This window comes from Heliangelus exortis, chromosome 21 (assembly GCF_036169615.1).
Source record: "Heliangelus exortis chromosome 21, bHelExo1.hap1, whole genome shotgun sequence".
Taxonomy (NCBI): Eukaryota; Metazoa; Chordata; class Aves; order Apodiformes; family Trochilidae; genus Heliangelus; species Heliangelus exortis.
The window spans coordinates 5,582,498-5,600,962 of record NC_092442.1 but is presented as its reverse complement, the minus strand read 5'-3'; the positions used below and the strand labels follow the sequence as shown (position 1 = coordinate 5,600,962).

Here is an 18,465-nt window from a genome sequence, read left to right as displayed (position 1 = left end):
GGAGCTGTAGGAGAGGAAGCAGAGGTGGATTTGAAAGCATGAAGGTAAAGATGTGCATAAAGGGATACATTCAATCACTGGCCATGAGAAAGTAATTATTCAACTGATCTTCAAGGTTAAAGCTGCTTTCATTTAAGCTCTGAACAGTCAGAAGCATTGTTACTCACCAACTGAATTTCAACTGCTGTCACAGGACGGTGGTTGAGCAACTGGAGCTTTTCTGCCCTGTTTAACAGCAAAGCACAAACCAATCAGCATTACTGTGTAATCTGAGGATACCCCAAAATGGTAAAAGGCAAACACATTCCTGATAGTTTAGAGATGAAATGCTACTGGCAAGAGTAACTCTGACTTGCTTTGCAGTGTGACTGAACTGCCATAATTATTTGGGTATTTTAAATACAGTATTTTCTTGTGTGTTTAGACACTGCTGTTGTCATCTCTAGTGAGGTGGCAAGGAAGAAGCCCTTAGATCATTACTGTACAAGCATTAATTAACATGCAGTTACTTTTTTTAACACTGTACAGAAACACTGAACAACTTGTCAAAGATCACAGACTTTTCTGCCAGTCACTTCGTGGTTTAAAAGACAAGTGATAATTGGTTAATAATTGGATGATTATAATAGTGATTTTTCAGCTTCAAAGCTTAGCTTGCGATTTCAAAATGCAGCATGTGTGAAATATTAACAATAGGAAGCTCCAAGAAATCCTCCTAAATATTCATTAGCCACTGGAAAGCATACACAATACAACATCTTGAATTTACATTTACTTTACAAATGTACCTATTTTTTCCCCCCCAATCTCAAACCTGGAGAAAGAGATAAAGAATTAGAACTTTTTAAAGGAGAAGAAAAAGAAGAAAACTCTATTTTAATCAACCCCAGAACTGTGAAAAATGTCTGTTCAAAAAAAAAAAAGCTCAAAAATTTTGGCTACCACCCTGTTCTTTTAATTTTCTTTTCTACTTCTACAGAACAACAACAGAAGATTTTTCTCAGTCTTCAGAAAAAGTCTGCATTAAAGTGACATTTGGCACACGAACAAATGCCAACAAGTGTGGCAGATTTTCCATTGATTTCAGATTTCACAGCTAAAAGATTTTTGCTGATCAACATGAGGATGTTTCTACCTGTACATAAGCATTTTCACTTCCAAGTAGGGCCATCAACTTACTCCTTAAAAAAAAAAAAAAAAAAAAAAAAAAAGGGCCTAAATACATTCCTAAAGCAAATATTTTAATGGTGGTTTCGAAGTGTTTTCTAAAAAACACCAATTACCAAATTAGCTCCTCAAGCTTGCCCAGACTTATTTGTGTGTCTTGTGCAAAGCAGGAGGGATCACTATTCCCACTTTACAGACAGTAAGCCTGAGAGGAAATGGCTACACAGTGAGTGCTTCAAAGGTTTTGGTGGTGTAAGAGTGGAGAAGAGTTAAAGTGCGGGAGGAGAAAAGGCCCTTGAGACAGTTTGCAGCAGCAGATCCTGCTCTGTTCCCTGAAGGCTCCACTAAATAATGCTGAAAAGGACTGTGTGGTCATGGCTCCAGGCCAGACCTCCTCCTTCCCTCTTGGAGATTTTCTAGTGCCCTGGAAAGGATCTGCCCTTGCATTCATGAGCTGGAAAGTGCATCCAGGCTGCAAAATTCCTGGAGGGTTTTGGGGAGAAGGTCCTTTGTGTCAATTATGGTATAAATCAATATTTAAAGCCAATTCCCTCTGTAGTGACCACGCTCTCTCTTCCCTCCTGCAGAATAACTGTTTACATTTCCCCCACCTCTCCTGTTACCAGCCCCCTGGCAGCACAGGGTTTGGTCTTCAATTCTGAACGCTGTTATTTTAGAGACACAAAGGAATCAGAATTAGCTTGGTTAGCCTGATTTATTAGATTGCTTTGGTTCTGGGGAACCAAGGAGGAAAGCCAAACATGTTTCCATTGGCAGGCAGCAGGGAATACACCTCCTTTGTTTTCCCATGCTAATCACTTGTATCTATTTGGCAGCTTGATGTTTACAAAAAGAAGATTATTAAGAGCACCGTTGAATTTAACACTGAACTGAGAGCAGCACTGTTGGCTGCTTCATTGTAAAAAAGATGCAGCATTTGTTACTGCTCCCATTTCCTAATGTCATAAGTAATGACAGGATAGAAATAGAGCATTAATACTGCAGGGAGACAAATACTGAGACCCTTTAGACCAGAGTTAAAACTGAGAGCAGGAAATCTAAGGGATCAATGAGAGAAAAAAACAACAACTTTGTAAAGTAAGATGATTTCCTCATATTCACATTTTTCCAAGCAGTATCTTTGAATTTGTTGCCCACAAAACTTCAGAGTCTAATAAACAGGATCAAACAATGAAAGCCATACCATGCCTGCACTACAGAATGCAAATCTTGTTTATCCAGAGGGATCTGAAAACAGGTAGAGTTCCATTATCAAAGAGATTACTGGCAGAGCAAGTAACAACAGAAATAAATTAAAACCAATTATAGCTCGTGAATAAAACAATCAATTAGTGGAACTGTTCACATTTCCTTAAGACAAGAAATACAGAGCTCCATAAAAAAGGTCACCTCAAAGACTTTTTGCTTACAAGTCATTAACATTACTCTGACTCATTAGGGAAGAGACAGAAGTTTCACTGTTGAGATAAATGGATCTCAAAAGCATTATTTCAGCAAAGATGGCATCTTTCAGGGTATCTGCAGTTCTTAAAATGTGTGCAGAATAATGGGAGATAATTTGCAAGTCATTAAAATGTGTTATCTGAAAAATTTCATGCCTCTTTTTGATTAGCAAAGCTCCCTACTGGAAAAATTACTCAGAACATCAAAAAGGAATTAGCAGCAGGGTGCAAAAAAACAAAAGCTACATAAATGACATAGTTCATCTGAAGGTGCTTGTTTAGTGTTACAGGGTTTGAGAAATTATGAACAGTAATTAACGCTGCAAAATAATAATCCTTAGAGATCCTAATGCTATACAATTAAGCAATGCATTTGTTTTATTTACACAGAGATTGGATCCAAATATATAGAGAAATGACCAACTATTCAGTTGCTGTCATCTGAATATTGGTATCTAGCCAAATTATTTGCTGATGAGCCTAAATTGATCCTGATAATGAAAATTTAAGTTCTTTTACTTTGGCAAAATACTGCTAAATGGCAAAGGGATAATTGACTGTAATTGAAGACATCTGGACAAAGATGTTGATACTAGCATGGGTACACAGGATACTAGTACAGATAGATCTGCTCCTCCTGCAATACAGTAACATCTTATCTTGGCTGTTTATTAAATATCCAACTAATAAGATTATTTTAAAAATACCAAGCACACATGTATGCAAGACATGAACAGCTACCTCTGCTGACTTGGGAGCTCCACCTTAGCAGCTCTTCTGCTTTTTGTACAAAATACAGACACTCTCCAACTACTTGATCCAAGATGAGCTCAAGGGACCCTTTTGATGCTTATTAGAACCTGATCACTCATGGGCTTTAAGGAAAGGAAATGCTGCATTCCTGGGCATCAGTACTGACTGCAGTGTTTTGGATGGCCACAGACATAAGCCTGAATTTTGTTCATGCTCCATTACATCTGAAAAACAAAATGAACTTTATCCAACTCACTTGAATCCATCCTAACACTTTCTACAGCATGCATGTTTACACCCACGCTCATTAAATAAAAAAAAGATAACTGTCCCATTCTCTAAAAGGTGAAGAATATTTTCAACTTAATTGCCCCAAAATAGTAAGTCTCTGTCCTTTCTCTAGACTGGATTTTAGTAAGAGTTTACAATATGAAAGCTGCTCGTTGAAGGGAAGAATACATAGAAAAGATGAGTGACAGCTGAAAGCCATTTTCTCACATAAAAGCAGGATTCCAGTAATTAGATTTAATCGTCTGTTATGCACACTCTTACAGCCCCTGCCTGGGGAGAAATCCCAAAATGGCAATTACTGCTCTTAGGCTGAGCACTCCTAGGCCACATCCAGCAGTAGCTGAGGCACAGCTGGAGCCAAGATCAGCACTTCCAGCTGAGGGGAAAATGGTGTGGAATGAGGACAGGTAAAGCTCAGGCTGTGGGAGACACAAATGTGTGCAGTTATGGGAGAAGAAAATGGATCTGAGGTCTGTATTTGAGGGGAGAGTGTGTAGTACAGGAGGGGAGGATGTAGGATTACAATAGTGTAATACTTTGCAATCAAACTAAATGTTCTCCTAGAAGACAAAATAAAAAAAATAATCCATGTGCTGTGTTCAAGATCACAGTGCAAATCTGAGTAGACAGAAGGGACAGCACATTGCTACAGTGCATAATAAATTCACAGATTCTAAAAACAAAGCAAAACAGTTACATCCTCTTGTTGCAAATTAAGACAAGATGTATCCTATTCTGTCAGCAGCCAACCAAATATCTGCAGCATTTAGATTTTAACCAAAACCTTCTATCATGTGTCTGGGTGTTGGCCTTTTTTTAGCTACTAAACTTGGAGACTCTGTGTGTGCATACATGCATGTGTGTTCTTCTGGTAAGAAGAGAACAGTATTAATGCCAAAACACAGCACACAGAACTAAAAATAAAAGACAGACCCAAGGCACCCGTGGCCATTCAGGGGCAAATTTATCCTCAAGAATATATGGGGTTTTTTTATAACTAGCTAAAAACACTTAGAGAGTCAAATTCTATAGTCTTGGGTCAGTAGAATGTTGTCTGATTCACCATCACAAGATCTGGGGCTCACAGATGAGCAGTCCTGAGCTGTGGAGTGTGAAATCCCAGCTCCATTCTCTGCCTGGGCTGTGTTTTCCCCATGGGCTACCACTGCTCTTCAGTGCTACATTTGCCCAGCATGAATCTGAGGATTGGCAAAGGTACCCAGAGCACCACTGCTCCAGATCAAAGGGTTAATTTCCCATTAGTTCAGAGAGAAACAAAACAGTCTTTTAAAAGACTATTAAATGATGTTATTGTTAATTAGCACCATCCTGACTTTGGGGTTCAATATACACTTTGAAAGCTCTGGAGGAAACAAAAATAACAAAGGAACCAATTCAGCCTTCATTGCTCCAGAGGTTTACATTTGGTGTAGTTTTTGGCAGTAATGAAGGAAAATACTTTCTAAAAGAACTACTGATTTTCAGCTCAACACTTCCTAGAATGTGTTGATTTAAAGTCAAACAGGGCAATGTTTATGTCCAGTTTTTTAAATTATCAAAACATACATTGATTGGAAATATGATTATTCCAAAATTGGATCTAAACCAGGCTATTCACAACAGGAAGAAGAACAAGTAGAATCAATTTTAATTTAATTGTAATTACAGAGTGCAAGCTTAAGAAATGTTCTTTTCATGCAATGCCATTCATAGTACCTCACAAAATATGAAAGCATTCCAGGGACTAGAACTGGAAAGTCAGCTGCCAGTGGCATACTGTATTTCTAAGAACAGCATGGCTTACTGTACTGCAGTGCCAGCCAAAGCTTGAGGTCTCCACAAGGTAATAATAAAACTCCCTGTGCTGACAGCTCAGAGGTTTTCATTTTAGAAAAATTTCATTTCTTCAGTTTTGATTTTCCCAAAATAACTGTGACAAGGAAAAAAATGTGTTAGCATGCTTTACTGACTCTATCAGTGATACAGATTTTTACATTTGCTCCATTTATCAAGGCAGCAATCTGAAATTGCTCTGAAAGGTTTAAGTTGTTTGCACACAAAAGCATTTATTTTTAAAATCTGCCTTTTAGGATTTTTATTTTTTTCCCTGTAACACTAGTGAGAAAAACCCATCACAAAACAGATGGCTATCAGCAGAAAAGATGTGTGTTTTGAGTAGAAAATATCAGCAATAAGAGAAAGAAAAGATTCAAGGTGATATTAGAGGAACTGTAGCCTGATGAGCAATGCATTCTGCACGGTTAATTTTTGTAGGTTTGTCGAATGAGGGCAGGGAAAATGACAATTCACTTGATTAAAAGCTCTGAAAAGTGCCTCAGTTCCTGGTGCTTCTCTGGCTGGTGTTCTGGTCTGTCCTGGAAATTCTCCCATACAATGGCACAGCCTAGTGCTCGAGAGCTGCAATAACATGCTCCGTGGGGACAGTCAGCTCACCACCCTATGAATCCTCCTGGTTTTTAGATGTAATTTTAAAGCCTTCCTGTATTCAAAACCCTGAAGTCGTTATATTAGCAAAGAGATTGCTGAGTCTAATTAACAGCAGAAGCACACTGCTTGTTTCTTCCTTGGTTAGAAGCAGAGTCATAACAAGGAATTTAAAAGGAAGGCAAAGCTTCCTAAGAGGATGGGATGTTCCTGACCAGTCCTGCATTTAACCAGCTTATACACCCCCTCTCACAATGAAAAACCAGAAAATTCTGCTGTGCCCTCAGTGGGGCCAGGAACCAACTAACATTTATCTTAAATTGAATCAGCTGCCTCCAGAAAACTGTTACCAGCAGAGACCACCTAAGAGATTAGGGGAGAGAGAACATCTTTGAATGCTTTACCCAGAAAGGAAGAAGCAAAGACAGACTCTGGGATTCATTACTCTCCGTGGGAGGAAAGGTCATTACTGCAAGATCATGTAAGCAAGGCCCTGGAGAGCAAACACTGCAGGTTCTTTCCTCTCAAAGGGGAAGAAAGCTCTCACTCAAATAACTGGAACAAAATGTCAAGTGAAGTCTTTTAAACACATACCACCTCAGCCTCACAGAATGGAAATGATTAAATCCTTTAGTTTTTCATTTATTTAACAACAGAGCAGTGTTGAAATGATCTTGGTTATGAACCAAAGGGTAGTTCAAAATGTCCTTGGTGTCACGATGATTTTAAGCAGTTTAACATAAAGTGCATTATACAGTAATTGCACACCAAATGCTTGCTGTGTTTTGGTGTGCAGAGGCTGCCAGATGGGCTCTGGTACTTCTAGACTGAAGTGTCTGAAAAGATTAAAAGAGAGAAGTGGTGCCAGGATCACACTAAACAGCTCTGTTTCTTATTTTGTAAAGTACGTGGCAAATGCAAAGCTGACAGGTTCTGTACCAGATGACAAAAATATTAAAAAAGTAAAAGTTGTACAGAATGCTCAAGAAGCTAAGGTATCACAGTCCAGTCTGAGTCCTGATAAGCCATAAGTGCAGTAAATTTGTAACTTCAATCAGTGGCTGGCTCTTCACCTCCTATCTTTGTGCCATTATGCAGAAGGAAGTGACTTGGGAATAATTCTCTTGCTTATCTGATTCAGAAAACAAGGACAGAGAGGACAACACCTGAAACCAAAGGTACTTCCAAGCATCTATTAAAAAAAAAAATCGTAAAAACCTGCTAATTTAAAGCTTGTAACTATTTCAACTTTTGCAGCAGTGCTAACAGAACAAGTAGGCATGGGAAAGTGAATATTTAGGTAGATATTGTGCAAAACAGCTGAGCACTATAGGAGGCTGGGGGATTTAGAAACGAGCTTTAAAATAACAAAAAAAACCCAACCAAAAACCAAACCACCTTTGACTTTTAATGGGATTCTTGTACCTAACTTATTCAGTTACTTCTGAAACATTCTATTTGCCTTTTTAATTCCCACTGGATTTTTGCTGTGCTACTTTCCTAAACTGCTGCCCTCTTTAGAGCTAGCAAGCTTATTTCACCTCAAACAGGATGACTGTTTCACATTACTTGCTCAAGAAAGTTTGCTGCCAGTTTTAGGATTCTTTCTTTCATTTCTATGCTACCAGCTCTTTACACTAAACAAGCATTTTCTCCATGCTTCAACACCCCCATGTCAGAAAATAATTAAGAAGCCATGCCCACTGCATAAATGTGTGTGTAAAATGAGCTCCTGGAGGACTGAACATGCTGAGCTGGCAACTTCAGTTCTACAAAAGAAAGCTCTACAAGCACAGTGACAATCCCCATGACAAAGCTTCCAAGCAGAAGCACCCCAGGGTCTGCAGTGACAGCAATGGTGTGATCAGAGCTGCTGGTATCCTGGATGTGAGCATAACTGCAGAGAGGGGGCACTGAAAGTCAACAAAATAGGTGACAGTCTGCTCTCTACTCAAATCACTCTGCTTTGGACAGTGTGAAAAACTGCCTTGTGGCACTGTACTGTGTAGATGCTCTCACTTTGCACTTTTCTGTGACACAAGCAAAGAGACTCCTTCCCAGAGCATGAATTCCCTGGGTGTCCTTCCAGCAAGGATGAAAAATGCAGCCAGTGTCTATACAACATAAACTGCTCCTCTGTGGTGAAAGAGAAGCCATTTAGAAACAATTAAATCTTTGTTCTTTCTGCTTTAAAAACCAGATGACTGATAAGAGCTACCAAGCAAGTAGCCAACTGATTTGACTTCTTTTGGGTCTATTTACAACAGGCTTCACTCACACTCTGAAGAGAAGTTCAAGAGGATTATACATTTCAAGCACCATGAGCAAGCATTCACACCACTGCCAAAGTGTGGAAAAATGCCATTTGAGTCTTCTTGTGACTGTGAAGGAAAGCTTGTATTTTCTATGCAAGATTTCCCAAAAGAAGAAGAATGAACTTTAGGTTCAGCTTTACTGTGAGGAGAGGAAAAAGGTTGATTGATACAATATTTAGGTAACTGAAATGTACATCTCAGAAACCCTAGGGGACATAAATATCAGTGATGAAACAGCACAAAAAGATTAAAATCTTAGTTTGCTAAATGCCAATAAGGGATAACCCTGAGGGATGATCTGTAGCAGTTTGGGTTCTCACTTAACAGAAAACTTCATTCATTAAAACCAGACAGATTATCATACTGTACACAAGGATCAGTTTTTTAACATTTCTATGAGTTTATACCTTTACTCAAAAGCACATTTTCAACTCACTTGGTCAACTTATGGCCTTTCATTGCTATGAGGAATTCTCTCACAGTCTCAGGACTTTGGTACCTACACGGTGTTTTTGAAATGTACTTCAGTGTCTGCAAAGGAAAAGAAGGAAAGGATACATTATTCCAGTCAGGAGTTGCTTTACCAGTTGTGTATTCAGTCAATTCAATTTTTACTTTTTTTTTTAAGTGGGAAGTACTGTCAAGATGACAAACCACTCACATTTTTTCTGTCTTCAGTAAGACTATACTGATATTTCCTGAGGGAGTAAGAAACAGGCAATATGTAACTATATTATGTAGGAAATTATCTGTGGAAATTACATTAGAATTTATTCAGAAAGCCCCAATGAATCCATTCTGTAAAGACATGACCCAACCAGCTCATTACACAACCAGGTGAGAGTTACAGCTTTGTCTGACTATTCCTGAGGCTTTGGACAGCCATTCATCTGTTTAAAGGGAAAAGTCACACATTGAAGAGTACAGGAAAGCAGCAAGTTCCCTGAAAAAACACCTGCTGTTTGTGTGAGACATCTGATGCACCAAATGAATTGCAAATACAGAGCTGTATGGGGCAGGACACTGCATGCACTGATTATTTACAATAAAAATAATAATAATAAAAACCCATAAAGTGTCTTAATCAGAAAATCTTTAAACTGAGTATTCATATTTGAGAAGTCAGATGGACACTGGTCTACTGAGAAATAAATTTAAAAGCACAATGAAGTGCCAGATAACCCTCCCTTTCCTGAGTCCTGTCCTGATCTTTTCAGATAAAAAGGAGTCATTTTACACCAATAATGACCTAAATGAAATCATCACATTATTATGTAACAAGATTATTTAATAGTTTAATAATTTTTTTCCATTTTAGGCTTTTTCAACAATTTCAAGTCAATTAAAATGCCCAACATACAGCCAAACAGCTCTAGTTTAGCAAGCTTCATCCAGTTATTTCAGTACCAGTGGATACAAGCCTGCTCAGCTCTTGAACAGATACTCAGCATGAATGAACACAATCCTGTGAGATCAAGTTTTGGTGCTATTTCAGTCAAATATGGAGTAGAAACCTAGATTTTACACAGCTCCACTCCATGGACAAAAATGAGCATCCTATAGGTATTTAACATGTACCAATATACCAAGACAATTAAAGCTTTAAGGTGTATTTTGACAAAATACACTTACAGGATCTTTCTCAGCTGTTTTTTAAAGAGGTACAGGAGGAGACTGTGAGTCTCCATGAAGATTTAAAATAGATTTTTTTGTAAGCCCCTATTTTGTTGAAAACGAGGTTTAGGAATTACAACTCTACACCTTTTCAAACAAAGCCAGAACTAAAACAAAAACAAAGCCCAGGCCAAATCTTATTCACATGAGTAGTTTCACTGCTCAACAGAATTACTCATGCAAGCAAGGCAAACTCTTTCAGTGCACTGCCACTCATGGTGCTGCTCACACAGCTCTTTGACATGGACACAATAGGTCACACTGCAAGTCTGTTAGGAAGTTGCTAAGTTGAGATATTTTAAAAAAATTAAAAGTTCTAAGCAATAGATTGAACATTTATAATCAGTCTGGCATCCAACAGAGGTTGCTACCTGTACATGTGATTTTGTCATTCAAGTGGCCTCTATTTTGCTCTTTTGATTAAAAAAAGTAATCTATTTTAGTTGGAAATCACTAGTTTAATTCTGTAAATAAGAAAATACCTGTACCTCAGCTTTGAAACCATGATTAGGTGGTATCAACAATTCACCAAATGATAGTAAGTTCTGCCCTGAATCTTAGAAGGATAAAATATTTGTAACTTAAAAAAAAAAAAAGCACAAAACTAAACTGTTAAAATACAGGGGGTGTTTTGTTCTTATAAATGATGGCTTTTAATAGGAGTAGCTGCATGCTTCTGCCCTGGTTGTGCTGTTAGACTACAACCTGAATAAAATGACCACAGAAAAGTGGCAAAAAAATGACTAAACTTTGTTTTTTAATAGAGGGAAATATGACACAAAATTATTAATTCACAGACATTAATATACAAACCTAAGGATGTGAATTATTCCAGCCTGTGCTAAGTTGCAAAGGAATTTCACAGTGCTACTCACTTCATACATAATTGTGTTCAGATTCTGCTGACCAGAGCTCTGCTTGGTTTTCCCACTTTCTTTGCGTTGCTGCTTAAGATCAGTAAGTAACTGGAAGACCTGGGGAAAAAAAACCAAACCAAGTGGTTTAGAGCATATGAGAGTAATTTACCTCAAAATACTACAGCAGGAAGACATAAATGAGCAACACAAAATCCTATCAACCAATCAACAGCAAAAAAGCTTTGCTGCTTTGGGTAAGGTACCAGCAATAGAAATGAAAAATATTTTGGCACCAGAATGCTTAACAGGTATGTAAATTGGTTTTTTCAAAACTGTGACTATTTTAAACAGATTTTCAGCACTTGCTAAATGTCATCCAAGAGCCCCAAAGGAGAAGCTGCCAGGATGAATCTGTTTCTTGTGTATCTAATCCCAAGTACTGCACAGAGTTGGATTATACCTTGCTCTACTGGCACAGAGTTTCCATTTCAGTATAAGTGATGCCTGAAGCCAAATGTCACCTAAGTTCATAGCCCTACTGGATTTGTTATGACAGAAGTCCCTATAATCTTACAATAGATATATGTCTTGTCTCACATAAAGGCAATTTTACATTATCTGTGAAAAATAGTAAACTCTACAACTGCTGCAGTGCCAGGAACCAACTAAATAAAGGCTTCACCTATAGATGCTCCTGAGATCAGTGATCCCATTGTAAATTCCAGTGGAGTTATTCATAATAGTAAACAGTACAGTGACCAGGATGGTGTTACAGTATGTTAAACCACAAAGATTAAATTAGCTCCCTTTTTAATCACAACACTGTAACACAAGCAGACATTCTTGAAAAGAATGTAATAAAGTTGTCTTCACGTTTCTGATGCAGTGAATATTAATGTAGGAATGAGGTCCAGAGGGTAAGTCTGCAAGCAAGGAAAACATTTTGATTTTGCAATAGTGCATTGTCAAATTTGTTGCAACACTGCAACATCTTTATTAATGATAGCTGGATGTGCAGCAAAATGGTGAGACAGCATCACAATTGCTCTTTTATTCCCATGTTAAATTACATTAGGTTGAAATTTCTTCAGATGTTTTGCTTCAGGCTTTACAATATATCCAGAGACAATAACCACAGATCACTTCTTACTGTTTATCCCCTAATTTTCAGGTAAGTTTCATTCAATATCCAGACCCAGGGACGTTATAAACTGAGAAATCCATAGAAATAAGAACACAGCATTTCTAGACAGTGAGACATAAGAACTCAGCCACATATCCTGCCATTACTTTATATTGCATCTTCTATGAAAAAGGAACACTTTCAATCCTGACTTGAGAGTCAAAACTCAGCCTATGAACTTTTATCCAATAAGTATTTGAAGAAAATGTATCCAGTGACAAGAAAACACAAAATGACAACTCCAAACTCACAGAAGAAATGCAGGCATGGAACACACAACATGTCAGTCCTGAATACTCCTTTCAAACACCACTTCCTGTGCAAAATGGTGCCTCAGTAAGGAGTGTGTTAGCTATGCCAGTCACATTGCAACTGAAAACAGGAGCAAACAGAAAGAGATCAGTAGTTTTAGGGGAGTCAGTACTTTGAAGAGCAGTAAAAAGCCATGCCCTGAAAGCCTGTAGCTGCAGACTCTGCAAATCCCTTCCTGCAGAGAATGGAAAAGCTGCATGCGTGGCAACTGCTGTGAAAGGGAACTGAGAAATACACATTCTCATCACTAACTTCATTTTCCACTTCCTTCTGCTTTTTTCCACCACACACAGTACATTCATCAACATAAAGATTCTGCTGAAGAAAAGTCCTGAGTGAAGAGCATGAGGAATGGATTCTGCAGTTCTCCCTATTCTGGCCAAAACCTTTAGGACACAGATTTCACATAGTGTGGCTGACACCACTGCTTCAGCCTCAGCAGGCAGCAATACCTCATTTCCAGCAATATCCCAGCGAATGAAGGAGAAGGAAGCAGAGGTGATTTTGCAACAAATAACCTTTGAAATACTTGCTATTTTCTGTGCTGCAACAGTACGTTTTTAACAAACAGATACTTAATACTCCTTCAGCTGACATATCATCTGTTTCTTAGGCAAGACAGTTGTTTCCAAGCACCCCATTAAAGCCCTTCTAACAGTCACCAGATGGTTGCCTGCTCTTTGCAGATGAAGCTCAAGATAAAACATTTCAAGATTTATTTCAGAATAGGACGAAACAGCTGTGCAACTTTCAAGCTTCAGTAATAAAACAATATAAGCTAAGCACTTTGGTTATTAAAACCATTCAAAAAAATTACAGAGTACTGAAACCTCTTCATGTCAGGAGATAGGAAAATGACTCATAACTTTTTAATACAAAAAATGGTATTTTTTTAATGTTATTTGTGTGCCAATATTCATTGGTCATTATGATAGGGCACAGTAGCCTTCCCATGACACCAGGTCCATCATTGGCTCCTAGGAGTGTTTATCCTGAGGTAAAACATCTCAGATCAGCAAATTAAAATCAGAAGCTGCAAATCACACACACAGGACCTGCTCGTTGCCATGGCAATGTTCAACTTCCACAGAAGTACAAAGTGACTGATTACAGTTTTAAACTGCTGATTTAAAACGAGGACACCGATCAACTTACCTCAAAGTTGCTTAGCAATGCTGCATTTGCATCTTTTCTAAAAAGAAAAATTGAAACAATTAATTTATGTTCCACATGAAACTGTCTAAAGCTTCTGTGTTGAGTTGTGCAAATTCTCCAGGAACAGCCAGTATAAGCTGGTTTCTTAAAAAAATCCCCAAGAAATCTCTTTTTCATGATTCTACAATTACCAAGCTGTTGCCACCTCTAGGAAATATTTTGTTAGAAACAGATTACATAAATATACAGTATGTTTTGCAGAATTTGCCCCATAAATTTACCACCACAATATATTTACATGACAAAATCTTTTTAGTCAGCCACACTCTTGTTCACTCAAGTTCATGAACTGAAGCCAAACTGCCTTACTTCTTCCTTAGCGAAAAAGGCCTCGGGTTTTATTTGAATACAGAGTAGCAGCAAAAGTCATTAAGAGCACACACACACACAAAAGATATTTGTCAGGAGCACAGAAAAAGAAAATACAATGACTATTCATGTACAATGTGCATTTGTGTGTGTATAGATATAGAAATGGTGACAAATTTACACATATGGAACCAAGTAAAAAAAAAACCTTATTGCACTTCCACTTAATTTTTCTTGAATTTTTATGTGGCTACTCCTTTACCAGCAGGGCAAGGCTGAGAGCTTTCTGTTTTCCACCTGCCAAACACTTCCCTGCTAATTCTGTCTCATGAAAGCCCAAATCATTATCCACCAATGGTAGGCTAGATCTACTCTCTTGGAATCATGTGCATATTTAGATTAATCATGCCTCTGTTAATATGTGTTATATTTTTTAACTAAAAAAAAAAAAAAAGAAAAAAAACTGACATAGAACATCCTATATTCCCTGAACAACACATTCTGCTGAGCAGTCAGTAGCCACAACAACAGAAAGTTTCCATGCAAAAGCAAAAAAAGGCCTTTCTCAGGTCTGCGTGGCAGTTTATGGGAAAAAAAAAAAAAACAAGCACAAAGAAAAAAAAGGTACAATGTATTGTTAAGCACCATCAACTGTTTGAATAGATCTGTCACGTTCATCACTTTCAAACAAGTTAAATTCATCCACAAACTTCCACAGGTTCTATCATTGTTTTTAAATGAAAAGGAGCTTCTAAAATATGCTGAGATGAACTTCAACTTCCATCTTGCTGACTCGAGTGAAACTTCAGCCAGGGAGCTCACACATGCATTAGTTCTCATTCATGTTTTACAAACCATATAGCTTTTGTTAGGTTAATGCAATTCTTCAGAATGTTTGCATTCAGGCTATCACTACAGAAATCCCTATGGATCAAAGATCCTCTTTGTTAGAAATAATAATGCTACAGAAGAATTCTATAGGGAATTATTCTGCTAAATAAGTGAAAGGGGCCTATAGAGTAAATACATTACTCTACAAATGGGTTTGTAAAATCTATCTGATGTTTAACTATTTGAGACAACTGCTTCCTCTCTAGTTCTAAAACTCTGTCATTCAGGAAAATACCTTTTGTTTTCTTCTAATAATAGATAACAAATGAGTCAATCTCAAATCTTCAACAATTTTCGTTGTGCTGACATACCACAACCATAAACTGATAAACAAGACCATGCTTTTACAGAACTTGCAAAGCAGAAATTCAATTTTCTTCAGTCCTATCTCTCATTAATCAACTGTCTGTTTCACATGCTGGAAACAAGAAATTATACACTAATTCTGCTGTGTATTTTAAATCGTTAGCTTGATTTTTTTCCATAAAAAAAATCAATATTAGCTTGATTACAATTTAAACAAAATTGAAAGAAATCCCACAACAACTCCAAATGTACAAACATTTTTTAGAATCTTTAAACAGGTCACATTTTCCCAATAAGTCCAAACCAAAATATTATTGAGAAGGTCTTCTGCCTATAATATTTAAAAAGTACCTTAGTGTGCAGCACCACACCTTTAAAAATATCATTGACACTTCACGTTTTTAAATCTACTGCTTAAAAGACGGTGTATATTTAAACCAAATCCTATCTTTCTTCACACGCAACAGGGACTTTCAGTCTCTGCATGTATTCACAGCATTTTTCAGTCAGTACAGAGCAGCAAGAACAGGTCCTATCCCTGCAGGCTGCTGCTCATGTTAAGGCTAATATAATACAAACCCATATTTCAATGGATGTTTCTTACTTGTTATCTACTTTTCAATTTTAGGTATAAAATATTTAATTGTAATAGCACAGAAGATTTAATGATAATGGATAACATCAACTGTAAAAGCTCAGCTGTTTTTGGTAGATGCTGACATAAATCCCACAGGACTTGCAACCTCCATGCCCCTATTCATTAGAAACCAGAGCCATGTACACATATATAATCACTCAATGTAACGTGCTCCACAGTCAAATCAGTCAAAATTCTATTGTTTCATGCCAAGGTGATGCTAGCAAGACAGAAACACACAGTGCCATGGGTGTAAGACAGCAACAAATCTTGCTGCTTGGGACAGCTGGCTGGTGTAACTGCACTGAATTAGCCAAAATTTTGATCTGCCTCTTGTATTTGCAATTTCTGGAGCACATCCACGAGTTTTTTTTTTCCTTCTGCAGCATATTCAGCTCCTACAGCAAACCATCTACCCGAGGCTGACAGGAAGATCTCTCCCAGAAGCTGCAGTTTCCCCTCTTCCAGGGCAGAACAGAGAAAGGGCCGTGAGGGAGGACACAGGAGGGCAGGAGAGGAGATGGGGACACGAAGCAGAGCCACAACGCCTTTCACCCCAACAGATGCTTCGGCAAGATTTTTGAAAGGAAACACCACCGCCCTCAGTTTTTCCTTAGAATACCAGAACACACTGCTGGATACAGGGGTGTTAAAGGCCCAGTATAACCCCCACACCACAGGGAGGCCCCTACATTCCCCCCCACACACCACAGCCAGGCCCCTATATACCCCCCACACCACAAGGAGGCCCCTGTATACCCCCCACACTGCCGAGCAGACCCTAATATAGCCCCCATACCACAGAGCAGACCCCTATATGCCCCCCACACCACAGCCAGGCCCCTATATAACCCCCACAACCCACAGCAGCCCCTCACGCCGCTCCTTACACCTCCATCTTGTCCGCCCCCGACCGCCGTCCTCGCCGCGGAAGCTCCCCTCACACACACACCCGCAGCCCGCCCGGTACGGAGAGAGGGGAGTGGGGGGGGGAAAGCGGGTGTTGAACTCAAGGAGGTTTTGGCGCCCAGGACGGAAGCGGAAAAGGAAGGAGAAATAAAACGGAAGGGGAAAAAGCAAAACCAAAAGGAATGGCTGCATTGGCCGGGAATCGAACCCGGGCCTCCCGCGTGGCAGGCGAGAATTCTACCACTGAACCACCAATGCTCGTCATGCTGAGGAGTTTCCCGCCCACTGAGTTGTAGCTACTCGGGACGGAACGCTACAAAACACCGAAATTTGTGCTGATTCTTCTAATAAGCCATTGTTAAACAGAACAAGAGGAAAACGGTATCGATCCACGGAAATTCCGTCTCTAGTCACGTGCAAACGGAAAACTGCAAGGCTGATCTAGTTATACCCTGTCATCTTTTAAAGCACCCTGCACGGCTCTGCCCTTCCTGCCATCAGTGAGGTTCTTTCCTGTTTAACCTACTGGTATTACACTTTGTAAGTGCCCTTTTTGTTATTAGGAAAACTGAAGACACTTCACTGAGTGCAAATAGCTGAAAATTCCCATGGCTACAACAAGGAAAATTGTCAGGGCACATGGTAGAAGGGCCAGCACCCATCTCCCTTTTAAGGCAGCTGCTGACCACTGACCCTTGGATAGCCTGATGCAGGAGAAAAAAGGCATCAGAGTCAGGGATATAGTTTTTAGAATTTAGAAACCTACTGCAAAGCATTCTCAGCCCTTTTCAGTTTAAGACCCCTAAAAAAGTTCCAGTAGACAGGTGGACAGAGACTGTAGTACAGAAAGAAATTAATTTATTATCTGTAATCATTTCTCATGGCACCCTATGGAAAAAGAGCCAGGAAAAAGGTCCTCAAACAGCAGACAACAAGCCAGTGGTCTGGCTCAGTGGACAGGATGTAATGGATGCAGTTCTTTTTCATGGCAGGATTAACTGACCTTGCAAGCTGGCCAAAATCAGCACAGCAAATGCTCTGTAACTTCTCTGCTATGCCTCAAATCCTGCATATGGAGCTGCCTGTACACCAGCTCCCAGACAAGCTACAGGGGAGAAAAGAAGGGAAAGGATGTCAGCTTTCATTTGAAAATATAAAATTCCAAAGTTTAGTTCCAGAAATCTACTAATTCTTCCCTGCCTCTCATCACTCTCTTTAGATACAAGCTCAGAATATTCAGCATATTAAGTTTGTTTCTCCTTTGCATCTCCTCCTTATATCTCTCCCCCAGCATCAACTTATCAGCTTTATTCTCACTGCTTCTCCAAAAGTTTCATTCCAGACCTTTGCTAATATACTTTTATTACAGTTCATGATGATGATGCCTGATCCCAGCAGCTAAGATAAATAAGCATAATACAAATGCCTCTCTCAACAGGTTGCTTTTTGTTGTTGTTGTTGTTCTAATATTCTTCCAAAATATTTTCCAATGTAGACATATGTTAGGGTGCAAATGTACCTGTAAATTTGCACCTGTTAAGGTGCAGATACTTATACAGACCAGCTACAGATTTGTTAATATCATGCAAAGGAGATGGGAAATGGCTCAAGTTACCCTTACATACAACTTTTTAGGAGATGATTAGCTCGGTTCACTTTGGCTTTAATTGCTCCCCTTTAGGAGTTAGACAGTTATGCTACACCATCCATAGGGAATGCAGACACAGGTTTTTCTAAA

The 18,465-nt window shown here is 38.8% G+C and overlaps 1 protein-coding gene and 1 non-coding gene across 5 annotated transcripts in view; both read right to left on the bottom strand.

Moving 5' to 3' along the window:
* Positions 1–18,465, bottom strand: part of CRCP (CGRP receptor component) — a 30,317-nt gene that overhangs the window by 9,095 nt on the left and 2,757 nt on the right. The window contains exons 1-5 of one of the 4 annotated variants that reach the window (XM_071764808.1): positions 17,731–17,800; positions 13,616–13,652; positions 10,984–11,082; positions 8,871–8,965; positions 168–225 (exon numbers count right to left, since the gene is read on the bottom strand). In XM_071764808.1, the coding sequence (XP_071620909.1) occupies positions 168–225; positions 8,871–8,965; positions 10,984–10,992 (162 nt within the window). In that variant the 5' untranslated portion in view covers positions 10,993–11,082; positions 13,616–13,652; positions 17,731–17,800. Of the gene's footprint in view, positions 1–167; positions 226–8,870; positions 8,966–10,983; positions 11,083–13,615; positions 13,653–16,708; positions 16,935–17,730; positions 17,801–18,465 lie in introns of those variants that run through there. The other 3 variants (XM_071764805.1, XM_071764807.1, XM_071764806.1) reach the window with 3 other exon arrangements.
* TRNAG-GCC (transfer RNA glycine (anticodon GCC)) lies at positions 16,915–16,985 on the bottom strand. Its single transcript has one exon. It is a non-coding gene; the product is annotated as a tRNA-Gly (tRNA).